This window comes from Macaca fascicularis, chromosome 12 (genome assembly GCF_037993035.2).
Source record: "Macaca fascicularis isolate 582-1 chromosome 12, T2T-MFA8v1.1".
Lineage (NCBI taxonomy): Eukaryota > Metazoa > Chordata > Mammalia > Primates > Cercopithecidae > Macaca > Macaca fascicularis.
This window is the reverse complement of record NC_088386.1, coordinates 92,371,940-92,390,663: the sequence shown is the minus strand read 5'-3', so window position 1 is coordinate 92,390,663 and position 18,724 is coordinate 92,371,940. Positions and strand designations below refer to the sequence as shown.

Sequence of the window (18,724 nt, the reverse complement as noted above, 5' to 3'; positions counted from 1 at the left end):
TATTTTTTTTAGTATATGAGCTGTAATAGCTTTTGAAAACTTACACTTATAACTATTAATTTGCCATAAAATTGTCCTGATTGACAGTTGGAAATATTAAACATAAGGGTATCTTTTTCTCCCTAGGGCATAGAAGTTGACCAGTTAGACTTACGAAGAGATATTGCCTACAACTTGTCTCTCATTTATCAGAGCAGTGGGAATACCGGAATGGCTCAAAGGCTTCTGTATACCTATTGTTCTATATAAAGCACCGCAACTGAGAATGGAGTAATGGCAGCTGCTGTGTGAGGACCAGTATCTTCTGTCTCAGGGCTTATTATTCGTAACTCCAAAACAGAAATGACAATTTCAGAATTACCTAACACTGTATTTATTTTTAATATGTAATAATTATCTTGTGGTATATATGCAAAATTATTCCTACAAAAATTTGTATATTCTGTCATTTTCCTTTCGCATTCTATAGTGAAATTGTTCCCAATGCTGAAATGGACATATAAGCCTTTGAGCTAGCTTGCAGTTGAATACACTATTTTTAACTCACTTTAGCTTTGTATTTAATACTATAGCTCTGTCAGTATCACATGAGGCAGTTTTTCAAATACGTATAAACAGAGGTTGTTTATTATTAAGGGGAAGACAAAGTGGGACTCTTGATGATGTCATGGTCATGACAACTAAGCACCTAAGAAAATTATTTAAAATAGTTATGTCGTAGGTGGAAGACAAATAATTTAGTCTTTTACTTTTCACCTGCATGTATCTTAGCTACCTCAACTGAAACATGGGATGCTGGGCTTAATTCAAAACATATTGCTCCAAGGCAAATAAAAAAATGCTTCATCTATATTTGTGGTTGATGAAAAAATAGAGAAGAGCTTGTTCAACAACAGGACATGGCTTCCATTTCAAGATCACAAAGAATATAAGACTGGGCAAGTAGTATATATGGAATAAAGGACATACTCCTGAGTAAAAACACGACATAAAAGCCTTTTACTCATCTCCACTATTACATGTTTTTGAATTTAAGTTAACCATACTTTTTAGATATACTGTTAGCTTAATAACAATTTTTTTTTTTTTGAGACAGAGTCTCGCTCTGTCACCCAGGCTGGAGTGCAGTGGCCGGATCTCAGCTCACTGCAAGCTCCGCCTTCTGGGTTTACGCCATTCTCCGGCCTCAGCCTCCCGAGTAGCTGGGACTACAGGCTCCCGCCACCTCGCCCGGCTAGTTTTTTGTATTTTTAGTGGAGACGGGGTTTCACCGTGTTAGCCAGGATAGTCTCGATCTCCTGACCTCGTGATCCGCCTGTCTCAGCCTCCCAAAGTGCTGGGATTACAGGCTTGAGCCACGGTGCCCGGCCAATAACAACTTTTTAGGGAAAAATAAAAGCTGTAATTAGTGTGCATATGGGTTAGTAACAGCCAGCCCAACTGTGGCAGGGAAACAAGTAGAGGCTTAGGATCAAATAAAATAGGGACTTATTAGGAATTCTTACCACTGTTTCTACTGTACACAAAACTTTCTAGTGCAGAATTTGTATGTAATAAGTATATTGTGTACTCTGTGTATAATTTAAATACATTTTATTTTTATAATTAAGGTTAATTGTTTCACATGCTTTTTTTTTACTTCATGCCATTTACAGGTAATGGTAGAGGTAACAGATACAGTAATAAGTTAGACTAGTGTGTTGGAATTCTGTGGAACTGAGCATTCTGTGCTCTGAGTTTCTCTCTTAAATTAGCTCACTGGACTGTATGTAGCTCCAGTGTCTACTAAATAGCCTTGGAGGAAATAATAAGTCTCCCTAAGGAAAAATGAAAAAAAAAAAAAGCTGATATTGCATAGGTTTGTTTAGCTTTTAAAATCATAGCTACCATTTGCTGAGTTTTTACTCTGCTACTATATGCTAAGTACTGTGCTAAACACTTTGGATATGTTATCTCTGTTTCTCTCAGGGAACTGCAAGGTAGGTGTTGTTATTGATATTGTCATCACCACCTTATATCTAGAGATTAAATAGCATGTTCCAAGATCACTAGCAACCTGCTCCTTGCTCAGATTTTCCTTCAGAAGAACACAGTTGCTGCAGTTCAGAGTAACAACAAACATTAAGTTTTTTTTTTCTTTGAGACGGAGTCTGGCTGTGTCTCCAGGCTGGAGTCCAGTGGCACGATCTCAGCTCACTGCAAGCTCCGCCTCCCGGGTTCAAGCGATTCTCCTGCCTCAGCCTCCCAAGTAGCTGGGACTACAGGTGCCCGCCACTGTGCCTAGCTAACTTTTGTATTTTTAGTAGAGACAGGGTTTCACCATGTTGGCCAGGATGGTCTCGATCTCTTGACCTCGTGATTCGCCTGCCTCAGCCTCCCAAAGTGCTGGGATTACAGGTGTGAGCCACTGCTTCCAGCCAAGTATAAGCTTATTTTAGAAAGAAAAAAGACACTGGCAGTGTTTCTGTCTTCCAGGCCTTCAGCCCATCAAAACCCCTGTATAAAAACATCTTTTGGGGTATCTTTTTAAAAGCTCACATTCATTCTCTTACCTACCATCCTCACCTTAGCAGTGGGGTCCTGGTATCTGTTTCATGCACTGAGATTCCGCTGCTCCTGTGTGGTCACAGTTGATCGAGGAGGGAGTCTGCTCCTGAATCAATCTGGGCCAATCAGGAGTTTCCTCCCTCCTTCCCTGGGAATTTCAGACTTGAAATAGAACCTTCATGTGGGGCCAGAACTTCAGAACAATTAGGCCAACTAGCAGTTAACCCGTTCTGTTGGAAAGAAAAAAAAAGTGAGATGTATGCATTAAGAGAAGTAAAGATGAGCGAAGGAGAGAGTTCTCTGAAGTCCCAGAGATTTCCAGTTTTCAGTTCTATCCTAAGGCCAGCTGCCTTCTTACCCTTAGATTCGTTCTAGAAGATAGCCTTGATTCTGTTATAGTTTCCACTTAAATATTTACACCAGCTTGGGTTTTTCTGTTAAATGCACACACAAAAAAATTTGAACTGATCCACCACCATTCTATCTTTTAATTTAGCATTACTGCTTTCTAGCTATTTTCATAGGAAGAAAGAGTATAAAGCAAACAGAAATGAATATAAAATTTGTTGCTGAATTATAAGTAGAGTCACAAAGTCTAATCCACAATAAACAGGCTTTTCAAAATCGTTCAGAGCAAGAACAGGAGGAGTGTTCCTGCTGTGGTGTTGTAACGCTAATAGTATTATAATACTATAGTTAATACTGAAAGAACGTATACTCCAACATAACACTGAACAGGGTAGGAAAGGAGTTAATGGCCAAGATAGTGGGTGAGGATATGGGTAAGGGGGGACTAGAAATGAACTATATCTCCAGGTCTATAGTCCCTATACTAATGGCTATGCTATGAAACTGCAAATTATAATTTTGAGGCATTCTCAGAAGAAAATGATCAAATGAACTGAATTTTTTAAGTGGGCAAAAGGTGGATTCTGGAAACCACTTGGGCATGTTAGTCCTGGCATGATTCCAGCCATCTGTGTGCTCTCAGGAGAAGTGATGTTCCTTAGGATACTTACTCTTCCTTCCAAGCAAAAAGGCCAGCTGCCTTCTCACCCTTGGATTCATTGTATAAGATATCCTTGATTCTATAATAACTTCCACTTCAATATTCTGGAAATATACTTTTTGCTTGGTACTAGACTGGTGGTTCTGAGGACTACCTTACTTTTTATGTATCTGGGTTTCAGCAGAGTCTGTGAGGAAGACTGCTGTGATATGCTTGTGGATTGAATGGGAGTGTGGCTGGTTCTTCAGCTGGTAGAATGACCGAACTCAAAGAATGCATGTTGACAGACTGATGTAGACTGGAGACAAACTGCAAATGACATGCTGCCGTGTTCATTAACATTAACAACTTAGGTGAAAATATAAGGAGTGGTCAAATTTGCATGGAGGGAAGCTAGAAGTTATAATAAATGCCAATACTAATTAATTAATGAAAAATCTCAACAATGTTATTAAATTGAACTGGGGTCTGCTTGCCCAGCATAGTTAGGCCAAACATCTATGCCAAGGTTTTCAGCAGGAGAAAGGAGTGCATTTATTTGTAGGCACCTTGAAGCAAGGAAAATTGGGCAGTTTATGCTTAGGACCTGACCTCTCCAGTGGCTCATAAGGAAGGGTTTTTAAAGGCCAGGGTACATTTTAAGAAAGCAAGAGTTAGAGGCAAAATTGTAAATTAATACATGGAGGTTCTATAATACATTGGTTTGGCCTCAAAGGGTGGGATATCTTGAAGTGGGGGCTTATAGGTAACAGATTTAAAGATTTTTTTGATTTGTAATTGGTTAAGGAAGAGAAGCTTTATTTAAAATTTTGGGGTCATCAGAAAAGAATGTTAGCCCTGGCTCGTGGGCGTGACTTGTTTTAGGCCTTTCAGGAAGAAACTCAGAGCAAGGAGTAGCAGCATTTAATCTTCAGTTCTCCCTTATTAGAGGTTTATGTGTCAGTGGATGCACTTGGTGACGGGTCTGGTTTTTTGAAAAACAACTCAGGGACATATAAGATGCTCTTTTTAGTTTTTATAGAGACCCAAACCATCCAGTGACTAATTTTTTGGCTATTGTTTTAAGTTATTATCTTTTTGTTACGTTATTTTTTAGGGATAGTTAGGCATCTGGAATTTTTTTTTGAAGGAATTCAATATTTTAAGAAAATTTTGTTTGGTGCAGGGACAGGCTCTAGGCCCCTAAGAGGGGTTCCTGTTCCATCTCAAAAGTAACACAGTTACTTTTATCTCCCAAATCCAAAAACCAGCAAAACACAGCAAACAAAAAGACAGTATAAACTCCAGGCCAAAAAGAGTAAGAGATGACAGGGAGATGACAAAATAATTTTTAGAAATTAGGAAGCAAATGGGCAATTGGTAACTAAATAAACTACAGTAAAATGAAAGCTAAATGCCCATAGGAGGTGGTAGGGAGGGGGGCAGAAGCAAGCTGATTCAAGACCTTAAAGCTTGTCCACTAGGTGCCTCCAAACGCAGGTGAAGTGTGGTCAAAAATGGGAGCAGTGGCAAGGCTGTTAAGCTGCAGTGAGACCCTCTAGTTACCCTTTTCACCTAAGGAAACTGTCCCACTCCCTCATGGCACACTGGTGATCTGTTTTCTGGAGTTGTTGAATCAGGACCCCTGGATTCGGGAATACCAGGCAGAGATGAAGGCCAGAGTGTTATACTGAAAGCAGAGGATTAAGTGCAAGTCTACACACGGAGCAGCAAGATGCCCAGCTGCCTTTTCCTTAGCTCCTAGAAAACCGGCATCTATTTAACATCCTCTGAGCAGGACGTTAAAGGGTTCCTTTCTGAGAAATCCTGTCCAAGAAAAAAAAGCTTATATATACTGGCAGTTTGAAGGTTCTCAATGAAACGGCCCATCCTGGCCAGAGAAGCCCACCTGTGAACAAACCCCTCCCACTGCTGTCAGCTTGCTGGCACCTTGCTAGCAGCTTAGTGGACAGCTCACCATCATCAGACTACAGAGAAACGCTTCAGGAGTGGGAGAGATCCATATAAGCAATGGGAGGGGAGGAAGGAATGCAAAGGGAACAGAACTCGTGCAGGAAGTAGAAAAACAAAATGCAATTCATATCCCCAGGTAAGAAAATACCATACACATGAAACAAGAGGATGCTATTAAAAGGAAGGAATTCAAAGAATGAGAACATTATGAGATTTAAAATGTAATTGCAAAAATTAATGAAAATAGAATTTAAAGAGACAAAATGGAAAATTGAGAACATTTCAGATAAGAAAATTAAAGGTTATAAAAATCTAAATGAGTTCTTTGTGGCAGTTGCCATATCTTATAAATTCATGTACATTTCAATGTGTGTGACTGCTTGATTATAAATAATTCCAGTAGGAGGAACATACCCTGCAATGATTTTTTATATGCAGTAGATGGCAGTACATTTCTATAGATTTAGGATGGTAAAATTTAATTGTTGTAATATGCTTTGTCTGACTTTTAACATTTCAATAGAAAAAATCTCAGTCTCGCCCTCCATATTTGAGCAATCAGATCCATAAGCTCTGTTTGTGTGGCTCCCATCAGCATTGAAAGAAGGGCAGCTGGACCATAGTATGTGTTTCTTGCTGCCCATTTTTCAGCCTTAACCTAAACAAGTCTAGCAGGTATCAAGACAACCAGATGAAGCATGAAAAGTCTAATCACAACCCTGAAGATCATACTCCAAATTTATCCTGTTTGCAGTTCAGGTAAGTATGCTAATGTGAAGAGTGAGAGTTAGCAGGACCACTTGGCATTTTAGTAGACTGTCAAGTGTTTATATTCAGGGAGTTCAGGCAAGTGTAGAGGAGAAAGAGAAAGCCAATAAACAGATACTCTGGCCCAGTGACCTGCAACTGCATAAAAGAGGACAAGCAGTAGTCGATTGTGTTATAACTAGTTCCAAGGATGCCACAAGCCTCTTATTTTTTTAAGAGATGGGGTTTTGCTCTGTAGCCCAGGCTGGAACGCAGTGGTACAATTACAGCTCAATGCAACCTAGTCCTCCCCAGCTCAGGTCATCCTCCCACCTCAGCCTCCCAAGTAGCCAGTATTACAGGCGTGCACCACCATGCCAAAAAACCAAGTACAAGATTCCTCCTCTCTTGGCAGGGCATCTCTGGGGGGGAAAAAAAAAAGGCAGCAGCCCCAGTCAGGAACTTACAGATAAAACCATCTCCTTGGGACAGAACACCTGGGGGGAGGGGCGGCTGTGGGCGCAGCTTCAGCAGACTTAAGTGTCCCTGCCTGACAGCTCCGAAGAGAGCAGCAGATCTCCCAGCACAGCATTTGAGCTCTGATAAGGGACAGACTGCCTCCTCAAGTGGCTTTCTGACCCCTGTGTATCCTGACTGGGAGACAACTCCCAGTAGGGACCGACAGACACCTCATACAGGAGAGCTCTGGCTGGCATCAGGTGTGTGCCCCTCTGGGACGAAGCTTCCAGAGGAAGGAACAGACAGCAATCTTTGCTGTTCTGCAACCTCTGCTGGTGATTCCCAGGCAAACAGGGTCTAGAGTGGACCTCCAGCAAAATCCATCAGACCTGCAGCAGAGGGGCCTGACTGTTAGTAGGAAAGCTAACAAACAGAAAGGAATAGCATTAACATCAACAAAAAGGACGTCCACTCAGAGACCCCATCCAAAGGTCACCAACATCAAAGACTAAAGGTAGATAAATCCACAAAGATGGGGAGAAACCAGTGCAGAAAGGCTGAATATTCAAAAAACCAGAATGCCTCCTCTCCTCCAAAGGATCACAACTCCTTGCCAGCAAGGGAACAAAACTGGATGGAGAATGAGTTTGACGAATTGACAGAAGTAGGCTTCAGAAGGTAGGTAATAACAAACTCCTCCAAGCTAAAGGAGCATGTTCTAACCCAATGCAAGGAAGTTAAGAACCTTGAAAAAAGATTAGACAAATTGCTAACTAGAATGACCAGTTTAGAGAAGAACATAAATGACCTGATGGAGCTGAAAAACACAGCACGAGAACTTCGTGAAGCATACACAAGTATCAATAGCCGAATCGATCAAGCAGAAGAAAGGATATCAGAGATTGAAGATCAACTCAATGAAATAAAGCAAGAAGACAAGATTAGAGAAAAAAGAGTGAAAAGAAACAAACAAAGCCTCCAAGAAATATGGGACTATGTGAAAAGACCAAATCTACGTTTGACTGGTGTACCTGAAAGTGATGGGGAGAATGGAACCAAGTTGAAAAACACTCTTCAGGATATTATCCAGGAGAACTTCTCCAACCTCGCAAAGCAGGCCAACATTCAAATTCAGGAAATACAGAGAACACCACAAAGATACTACTCGAGAAGAGCAACCCCAAGACACATAATTGTCAGACTCACCAAGGTTGAAATGAAGGAAAAAATGTTAAGGGCAGCCAGAGAGAAAGGTCGGGTTAACCGCAAAGGGAAGCCCATCAAACTGACAGCAGATCTCTCTGCAGAAACCCTCCAAGCCAGAAGAGAGTAGGGGCCAATATACAACATTCTTAAAGGAAAGAATTTTCAACCTAGAATTTTATATCCAGCCAAGCTAAGCTTCATAAGTGAAGGATAAATAAAATCCTTTACAGACAAGCAAATGCTGAGAGATTTTGTCACCACCAGGCCTGCCTTACTAGAGCTCCTGAAGGAAGCACTAAACATGGAAAGGAATAACAGGTACCAGCCATTGCAAAAACATGTCAAAAGCTACCATTGACTTTCTTCACAGAATTGGAAACAACTACTTTAAAGTTCACATGGAACCAAAAAAGAGCCCACATAGGCAAGACAATTCTAAGCAAAAAGAACAAAGGTGAAGGCATCATGCTACCTGACTTCAAACTATATTACAAGGCTACAGTAACCAAAACAGCATGGTACTGGTACCAAAACAGATATGTAGACCAATGGAATAGAACAGAGGCCTCAGAAATAACACCACACATCTACAACCATCAGATGTTTGACAAACCTGACAAAAACAAGCAATGGGGAGAGGATTCCCTATTTAATATAATGGTTTTGGGAAAACTGGCTAGCTATAGGCAGAAAGCTGAAACTGGATCCCTTCCTTACACCTTATACAAAAATTAACTCAAGATGGATTAAAGACTTAAACATAAGACCTAAAACCATAAAAACTGTAGAAGAAAACCTAGGCAATACCATTCAGGACACAGGCATGGGCAAACACTTCATGCTAAAACACCAAAAGCAACGGCAACAAAAGCCAAAATAGACAAATGGGATCTAATTAAAGAGCTTCTGCACAGCAAAAAAAACTATCATCAGAGTGAGCAGGCAATCTACATAATGGGAGAAAATTTTTGCAATCTATCCATCTGACAAAGCACTAATATCCAGAACCTGCAAAGAACTTCAACAAATTTACAAGAAAAAAAGAACCCCATCAAAACGTGGGTGAAGGATATAAACAGGCAGTTCTCAAGAGAAAACATTTATGCAGCCAACAAACATATGAAAAAATGCTCATCATCACCATTATTAGAGAAATGCAAATCAAAACCACAATCAGATACCATCTCATGCCAGTTAGAACGGCGATCATTAAAAAGTCAGGAAAGAACAGATGCTGGAGACGATGTGGAGAAATAGGAACCTTTTACACTGCTGGTGGGAGTGTAAATTAGTTCAACCACTGTGGAAGACACTATGGCGATTCTTCAAGGATCTAGAACCAGAAATACCATTTGACCCAGCAATCCCTTTACTGGGTAGATACCCAAAGGATTATAAATAATTCTACTATAAAGACACACGCACACGTATGTTTATTGTGGCACTGTTCGCAATAGCAAAGACTTGGAACCAACCCAAACGCCCATCAATGATAGACTGGATAAAGAAAATGTGGCACATACACACCATGGAATACTATGCAGCCGTAAAAAAAGGATGAGTTCATGTCCTTTGCAGGGACATGGATGAAGCTGGAAACCACCATTCTCAGCAAACACAAGAACACAAAACCAAACACCGCATGTTCTCACTCGTAAGTGGGAGCTGAACAATGAGAATATATGGACACAGGGAGGGAAACATCACACACCCGGGCCTGTTGGGGGGTAGGGAGCTAGGGGAGGGATGGTATTAGGAGAAATACCTAATGTAGATGATGGGTTGATGGGTGCAGCAAACCATCACGGCACATGTATACCTATGTAACAAACCTGCATGTTCTGCACGTGTACCCCAGAACTTAAAGTATAAAAAAACAAAACAAACAACAACAAAAAAGTGTTCCAACTTTGTGCTGGGAGAAAGTATGATCACCTGTCAGGCCTTGGGGAAGCCAGCAAATCCCAGAGCAGCCTTGACCATTCAATTCAGCATACATTGCATATAGTGCTGTGTATTCTGCATGCCATGAAACAAAAAAGGTTGAAAAGCAATACCTTCGAGTCACAGACTAAAGCCAGCTTTGGAATGAGTGAAAAACAATTCACATTAACTCTATCTCTAGGAAATATTTAAAGGCCAAAAATATCTTGATAATTTCAGCTGCTAAATAACAGGATAGTTTTTTTTCCCCTCTCCTCAACATCTTTTCCTATTCCCATTCTTTTCCTAGAGGGTCTCTTTGGTAAGCCCGAGAGACGAAATGGTAAGGTGTTAACACATTGAAGTTCTGCTGCAAGTATCAGTCAATGTTAACAATATAAAGGTCTGTTTGTCTTGCAGATAATTTACATGGAAAGGCCTAAAGTTTTCCTCCTAGGATGCACAGGACCTGTAGGAACCAAGTTAGCCTCTCCAGGGGAGAAAGAAACTGCATGCCTCATCATGTACACAGCCATAATTCCTGGATTGTAGGGTACATGCATTTGAACACAGTACATGCTGCCAGAATGCCCTCCCAAATGGCTGTACCAATTGTGTGAGGATACCTGTTTCCCCATGCTTGCTTCAAACTTCTTTTGTCCCAACTGATAAGTGAAAAATAATTGTTTCATTTGCATGCTGGTTAAGTTGAAATCTATCTTTTCATATATTTATAAACATTTTGGATTTTTTTTTCTTCTCTGGATTGTTTTTGAGATTCTCTGCCAATTTTTTAAAAAACTGGGTCATATTTCTTATTGAATCATAGGCATTCTTATTCTAGTATTAAGCCTGTCACTTTTCACTTTATGTGTGGTGTCTTTAAGACTCAAGTTTTAGATTTTAGTATCATCAAGTTTATCAATTTTTTCCCCTTTTATGGCCAACATGAAACTTCAAAATAAAGTTGAATTGTGTTTAGAAAAGTAAGGAAGATCTTGGAAAGTCGAGTGGAGTTCTTAGGAGGATCCCAGAAGAAAGCAGACCAGCCTCATCTACATCTGAACAACAAAACATATAACAGGACCACTGAAATAGCCGATGTGGAAAGCTAACAGGGAAAGTGGGAGCTGGGGGCGCCTCAGAGACTAAGAGGCAGAGGTGGATTGTGAAGGATTTACAAGGTCCTCTGAGATGTTATTAGGATTAGAAGTACAAAAAGAGTACATGGCCTGTGGGCTTGGCTAAGCTTTATAGCAAGCTTTTGGCTTTCCCTTAATAATAAACCTAGTCTCATCAGGAAGCCAGAAGTCTTCTCACTCTGTGTCCGCTAGGGCTCGTCAAGAACTTACTTACGTTTACAAAAGCAGTGGAGGCGGGAAGAGTCAAGAGTGCTGCCAACTGCAGGCCATTTCAGGCAGCTCAAGAGGCAAAAGAAACTCAGGATGATTCTTGATTCCGATGCAAGGAGGCAAAGCTGAGACTTCAGAGAATCAGAGGAAACAACATAGGATAGCTCTGTTCAGCTACTCCAATGCCTCGGAGCAGTAGAGGCAGCAGTGATTTTAAAGGTGTGGGAAGAGGTGCTGGCACCTACATTGAAGGCAGTAGAAATCAGAAACTTACAAGCCTCACCTAAGCTGGGAGAGAAATCCTATTTGGGTTTCCTTTGACAGGAATCATTATTATTGGTGGTAGATTCTACCTTTCCCAAGGCACCCTCTTTGGGTGCTGGAAAGGTACAGAAGTGCTGAGGGGCTGTCAGGAAATGGACTGGTGGCCCAGACTGAGCCAGGTCAACTCCACTCAACATTCAGCTCCAACTTCACTTGGCTCCAAGCCCTAAAGCAACTTCAGGGAAGGAATGTGCTGCCAAGCACCTTCAGGTGGGTACAGTTTTGGGACTGCTGTTTTGCTTTCAGTCAGGGGCCGCTCTCAGCTCCTAGAGGCCCCCTGCATATGTGGCTTCTTCCTCTTCAAGCCAGCAAGGGCACATGAAACCCTTGTGCTTTAAATCTCTCTCTCTTCTGCGTGCATCTGGAGAAAATTGCTTTTAAAGGGATTATGTGATTAGGTCAGGCCCACCAGGATAATCTCCCTTTCTGAAAATTAACTGTGACATACAATCTAATTACGGGAGTAAAATCCATCACTTTCACAGTCTAGGGATGATGCAGGCATGTTCACCAGTGGGCAAAGAATCCTGGGGCCTCTCTTAGAATCCTGCCAACCACACCAATTCCTTGTCACCTTGCTTACTGTATTGGTTTCTCAATGTCTGACAGTCTTTTGCCTTTGTAAATTCTTTTGATCTTTTGGCCTACTGACCTTGAGGATCTTTTGTCTTTGAAATTTAATACTTTTATCAGAATATGTCTGAAACTTGATCATTCAGTTTTTCCCAAGTATTAGGTTGGTGCAAAAGTAATCGCGGTTTTTGCTTTTTGTTTTTTTTGAGACGGAGTCTCTCTTTGTCACCCAGGCTGGAGTGCAGTGGCACGATCTCGGCTCACTGCAACCTCTGCCCCCTGGGTTCAAGCAGTCCTCCTGTCTCAGCCTCCTGAATAGCTGGGACTACAGGCGCCCGCCACCACGCCCGGCTGCTTTTTTGTATTTTTAGTAGAGATGGGGTTTCACCATGCTGGTCAGGCTGGTCTCAAACTCCTGACCTCAGATGATCCGCCCGCCTCAGCCTCCCAAAGTGCTGGGATTTCATGCGTCAGCCACTGCACCCAGCCTGCCATTACTTTTAATTGCAAAACTGCAACTACTTTTGCACCCCAACCTAATACTTGTTAAACGCTTTACATTTATAGATTTTTTTCCTTCTGTTTTTAAAAGTGCTCTTGGAGTATAGTTTTAAACATTACCTCTGTTACCTTGCTTTAATTGTCTTCCTCAATAACACAAATATTGGAGTCTTCCATTCCATTACTTTTTCTCTAACCTTTTTTTATTTCTTCCTTTGTCATTTTCATTTTCTTGGCTGTTTTCCTGGCTTTTTCAATGACTCCTGCTTTTATCTCTGATTTCTGTCCACTTCTATCCTGTTTTTGAATTTCTGTTTCACAGTGTTTTTTCATATCCTCAAAGTTTGTCTGAATATATTTGTTTGAAATGTTCACTTTCAGTTTCTTCTCCTTTGTAATTGTTTACTGGGGGATTTTTTTCCTAATTTGATATGAGGGAGTTTCATTTCTTGATTTTTGGCAGTAGCTCTGTATGAACTTTCCTCTTGTTCCTGTTTGTGGTATTGGGCTGTTTATTAATATTTCAAGCTTGTCATGTCCTCTTCTGTGAATGTAGTAAAGTCCAGGTGTTCTCAAAAAAGTCCAGGTGTTTTTCCAGGTGAGAGAGAGAGAGAGAGTGAGTTTTGGTGATTGTGGGAAGGGTTATGAGTTCTTTGATTTTATGCTTCTCTTTTTTCTTGCTAAGCCCTCTTTTCTTTTCCTTTTTTCCCTTTCCCTTTAACAATCCAATTGCCAAAAGGGGCTTTCTCCCTTTCTTTTTGCCTTTTCAGAAGCTATGCCCTTTGCCTTTAAATCATGCCTGCATCTTTAAATCCTGTGCATCCTAAAGAAGTTCCTTCCCTGTAGTTCATGCTGTCATCTGCCTGGACCTTTTTTTTTTTTTTTTTTTCCCAGTATTTCCAGACTTAGGGTGCATTTAGTCTTTGTGGTGGTGGTTTCAGATCAACCTTGGACCCCCGCACTAGCTTCCTTTTTCTGTAGTCCATACAGTTTTTCTTGCTCTGCCTTTGTTTGCTACCTTGTGGTGAGGTGAGGGTTGGGCAGAAGTACTCATATGAGAGAGTGTGGAGAGGGGTTTGGTGATTTTTCTCTTTTCACTTGGATATTTTGAAGATTTGGCATTGTTCGTCTTCATATATGCTGAGGGTGTGGTTTTTATGCAGAACTGACTTTTCCTGTCTTGTTGCATATTGCTGGTGGAGGAAATACTGAGAGGTAGGTAGCTATGCAGCTGCCATTGTCTGTAGCTACCTGGAAGGTCCTACATTTAGGTTATTAAAGAATCAGTTTTTAAAAGCTTCAGGAAGAACTTGACAGCTTGTGGGTATTTTATATAAATGCTCTAGAGGAAAAGGGGTGTCAGAATCAGAGAAGAACCCAGCACCAGCTCAGAGCTCTCTGGCTGCAACATTAATAAAATCCAACAGTGACCACCTTGGTGTATTTTCTCTACTTACAATCTTTTGACTGTTGGGCATCTGTGGTTTTGGTCTGACCTAAACCATTCCCCTTTTTTATGCGAACATCACCTTGATTTGCTTTGGAAAACCATCCTCAGTTTCAGAGATGGAACATGGCACCCAGGCCCAGCATCAGTGCATAATCCATCTTTCAAGTCACAGTGATTGGTTGACAGTAGGCATATGACCAGTCCAATGAGACTCAGTATTATTAGAACTACAAAAAAAAAAAAAAAAAAGCTTTCTGTTGAGGTTGGTAAACAGAAAATATTCCATAGTCTATTTTAGCCTGCTATGCACCGTACATTGTTTCTGACCATTTATAAAACGGCTTACAATTAGAAACTGATTTATAAATCTCTATTGTCTAAAGAAGTCCAAGGCAGGGAACACAGGATCACATGGTATAGTGCCAGCTTAAGCCCTTTTGCTCGATGACATGACTGATCACCAGATAAAAGCCAGAATAAATGCTCTTGAGAAGAGCGACGCCAAATGTTAAATAGTTGGCAAATGTCTTAGCAGTTTTGCCCTTCTTTCATATAGTACTCTGGGGTAGACCCAAGAGATTAAGTAAAGAAAGCCTTATCCTCTCTTTTTGTTAATGGGTCTAAATCTAAATTTGAGAGTGCCGTAAGAAAAAAGTAAATTGAAACGTTAAACTGTTTTAGAAAACATCTAATATGTGAACAAATGTTTTTGGGTAGCCTTAAGAAGTATACAAGCTAGAAATCAATATGACTTATGGTTCTTTATATAAAACTGACCTCTGACATAAACACTAGACCAGAAAGTCTCCTGTTAAGAACTGAAAGACTATTGAAGAAACCAGAAGATAGTGTAAGTAAAAGGATCACTGAAAGAACAATGGTCTAATACTGGCTCAGAAACTGAAGGATACCTATCCAAAATCTGTCTAATGATGCCACTCCAAGGGAGACATTAGTTCACAACAGCTCCTCCTCCTTTCTCCACACTTGCAAGTAGAACAATACAGCATTCTCGTCGATCTTAGTGTCATCTACAATTAATCCCACCACTATGGAACATCAGATCCTTCAGAGAGAAACTTCAAAGTTGTCTAAAATGAAAAAAGGCAAACTGACTTATGAGAGATTTTGTCTTAAAATCAACTGTTTATGACAAATAATAGATAATAGAAAAAGATAAAAGGTAAATTTTAGAATGCATAATGATTATAAAAGCTTGAGGGGAAATGAACTTTACTTGCTTTGGTTTCCTAGAAACAATAAAAAAAAAATGAGAAATTATAATACTAAGTCCCAATCTGTAGCTGATACTTTGGGATCAGTCAGGACAATACCCTTATATTCTCTGTGACACCTATAGATTTCATATATAACTCCAGCTCTTACATATGATCAGAGTATAGCTGATATGACATTAGAATACACCACGAATCTCACTAAATACCTCAAGCAACTACCAGAGAAACAGCTATGGTACAAGGGCAAAAGACTCCACAGACAGATTCACTGGAGCAAAGTCAATTACAGTACAGATGGATTCTTCCTAGATTTTCATAAATCTCTTTTTTTTACAAACATGAAAAGGTTAGGCCATGCTCGGGGTGTTAACTCAACACCACCACACACTTACAAGAAGCACTGCCTATCCCTTAATTCAGTGGCCATGGCTTGGCCTCCTTGCTTCAGAACAATGAGTACACTCAAAAGATTAGTCAAAGCATCTACAAATCTTGTATTAGGATCGAGATCCTAATTAAGATTTTTAAGAAATCTGTTGTTACCATGTGGTAAATAAGTCTGTATTGCTAAAGAAAGCCACTCATCATTTTTCTACTAATTATATAATTATGAATTAATGTCACTGCAGTCATGTGCTGCATGACATTTCATTCAATGACAGACTGCATATATGACCGTGGTCCCATTAGATGACAATACTGTATTTCTACTGTACCTTTTATACATTTAGATACACAAATACTATTGCATAACAAATACCTACAGTACTCAGTACAGTAACAGGTTTGTAGCCTAAGAGCAATAGAATATGCTATGCAGCTAGGTGTGTAGTAGGCTACACCATCTAGGTTTGTGTGAGTACATGCTATGGTGTGTGCCCAATGACAAAATTACCTAAGGACACGTTTCTCAGAACATATCCCTGTCATTAAGCAGCATATGACCATAACTTTCCCATAATACCATCCACTGGCATAATACTTTGAACATATAGAATACAGTTATAATGATAATGTCTTCTTAATGTCTTTGTTTATGAATTCTAACATCTGTATTAGTTCTGGGTCAATTTTGATTGATTTCTCTTTATGGGCCATATTTTCCTGCTTCTTTGCATGCCTGGTAGTTATGGGCTGGATGCCAGACACTGTGATTTTACCTTGATGAATGCCATCTATTTTAGTATTCCTGTAAATATTCTTAAGCTTTGTCCTGGACACAGTTACTTGGAAACAGATCATTTGGGGTCTTTTAAGATTCATTAGGTGAGACGAGAGCAGTGTTCACCGAGGGCTAACTGTTCTCTACTACTGAGATAAGATCCTTCTGTATACTCTACCCAATGAGGTTTCCAATTCTGGCAGGTGGGAACTGGCAGTATATTTTTGTACCAGGTAACAATACCGCTAACCCTTGTGGATAATTCTTTCTCCAGCCTTAGATGGTTTCCTCACATGCATGTGCTGACCAGAACTACTCTGAATACTCTAAGAGAACCTCTGCAGATATCTGAAAATGTCCCCTCTGTCCAGCTCTCCTTTCTGGTCTCTGTCCTGGTACTCTAGCCACTTCTGTCTCTCTGGAATCTCAGCTCCAGCTCTTAACTCAGGGGACCTGCTGGGATCCAACTCGATTTCTTTTCAATACACTGGGGCAATTGTAGAGCTTACCTCATTTGTTCCCTTTCTCTCAGGGATCACTGTTTCTTACTGCATAACTTCCAGTGTTCTTAAAAAACAATGTCTCCATATTTGTCTGTCTTTTGGTTGCTGTAGGTGGGAGGATAATCTGGTCCCTGTAACGCTATCGTGGTCGGAAGCAGAAGTCCTGGCTTAATAGCCTTAGCCCAGCAATTTTATATTTCTTACTCAATGGAAGAGAATTTCATTACAGCGTTTCAGTAATTCAAATGCATATTCATGTCCTGAACAGAACATATGCACACTTCAATACCAAATTCTGACTTAATATTGTTTGTTGATGAATCTTATATTAAAAAGAAAAAGGGACAAATCAGGCTGGTTATATAATGTCAACAAATTTCTATTAAGAATTTAATTCCTTACCAGGAGCCAAATTGTTTAAATGACTAAACTGTGGCCTTCGTAAGGCATGAAAAATTGTGAAAATAAAGAATGAATGTATGTTCTAGTAGTTACAATACTTTTAGAATAATTCACTCCTTTGAAATCCTAGAGAAACAAAGACATTTCTTAGTCTCAACCATCCTTTAAAAATGAACAACAAACATGAATTAATTGATGCCTTCAGAATACTTTGATCCTACTGCTGTCATAAAAGTAGAGGCCCACAATGGAAGTGAGTATATCATATTATAGACACTATGAACATAACACAGAAACACTTTAAATATATCATAGAAATACATTAGCAAATCAACACACTAAACAGGCTGTTCTAACTAAAGTCCTTACATAAAGACACCTTATACAAAAAGAAAAATAAACCTCAAATAACAAATCCATGGAAAAGTTCAAGGAATTCATCTGAAATACACTAAATTTTCCCCACTACCAAATTCTGTAAAGAAACACTAAGAATGATTGGGTTTTAAGATCCTTGATGATAAGACACAGTGAAACCAGAATGGCAACTCAGTAGCACAAGATAAAACTTCAATGGCAGAGGATGGAGCGGGGGCAAGATGGCCGATTAGAAGCAGCTGCAGTCTGCGGCACTCATGGAAGGGAATGAAGGCAGCGAGTGAATTCAGCCCCTTCAACTGAAATATCCAGGTTCTTGCATTAACTAGGCAACCAGCTCGACCCATGGGGAAGGAAGAAAGCAGGGTAGGGTGATGGCTCACCCAGGAGCAGCAGGGAGCCAAAGGAAACCCCACCCGCAGCCAAGGGAAGCAGTGAGTGAGTGTGTGATCCCATCTGGGAAACTATTCCTCTCTCATAGATCTCTGCAACCAGCAGATCAGGAGATCCCCTCATAAGCCCTTGCCAACAGGGCCTTGCGACCAATACAGAGCTGCGTGGAGTCCTGGCAGAGCAGTCACTCCGGCACACACAGAGACCCAGGAGTTCTGCATACTTGGCCCCAGGATCCTGGCAGGGGGATGGCCTGTCAGTACATATCCCTAGGAAGGGGTCTGAATCCAGGGAGCCAAGCAGCATTGTTCTGTGGGCCCCACTTCCATGGCACCTCACAAGTGAAGACACACTGGCTTGGAATTCCAGCCAGCCAGCAGTGACAGGCTGAAGTCGGTCTGAGAAGGACCGAGTTGCTGGGGGCAGGGGCAGTTGCTATCTCTGCAGTTCAGTCGACTCAGCAGCTCCAGTCTGCTGACTCTAGAGAGTCCAGATGGTCTGGATGAGGAAGAGTCCCCCACAACACAGCTCAGCTGCACTAGCAAAAAACAGCCAGATTGCTTCTTTAAGAAGTGGGTCTGTGATGCTGTTCCTCCTGACTGGG

At 40.7% G+C, this 18,724-nt stretch overlaps 2 protein-coding genes across 3 annotated transcripts in view; one reads left to right on the top strand and one right to left on the bottom strand.

Moving 5' to 3' along the window:
- Positions 1 to 1,612, top strand: part of GTF3C3 (general transcription factor IIIC subunit 3) — a 35,807-nt gene extending 34,195 nt beyond the window's left edge. Inside the window, exon 18 of the mRNA XM_005573812.5 lies at positions 127 to 1,612. Coding sequence (XP_005573869.1) covers positions 127 to 249 — 123 coding nt within the window. The 3' untranslated portion in view covers positions 250 to 1,612. The remainder of the gene's footprint in view (positions 1 to 126) is intronic.
- Positions 1 to 18,724, bottom strand: part of CCDC150 (coiled-coil domain containing 150) — a 139,919-nt gene that overhangs the window by 16,580 nt on the left and 104,615 nt on the right. For both annotated transcript variants that reach the window (XR_012421331.1, XR_012421330.1), the window contains one exon: positions 2,566 to 2,777. The gene's annotated coding sequence lies outside the window, so the exon portion shown is untranslated. The remainder of the gene's footprint in view (positions 1 to 2,565; positions 2,778 to 18,724) is intronic.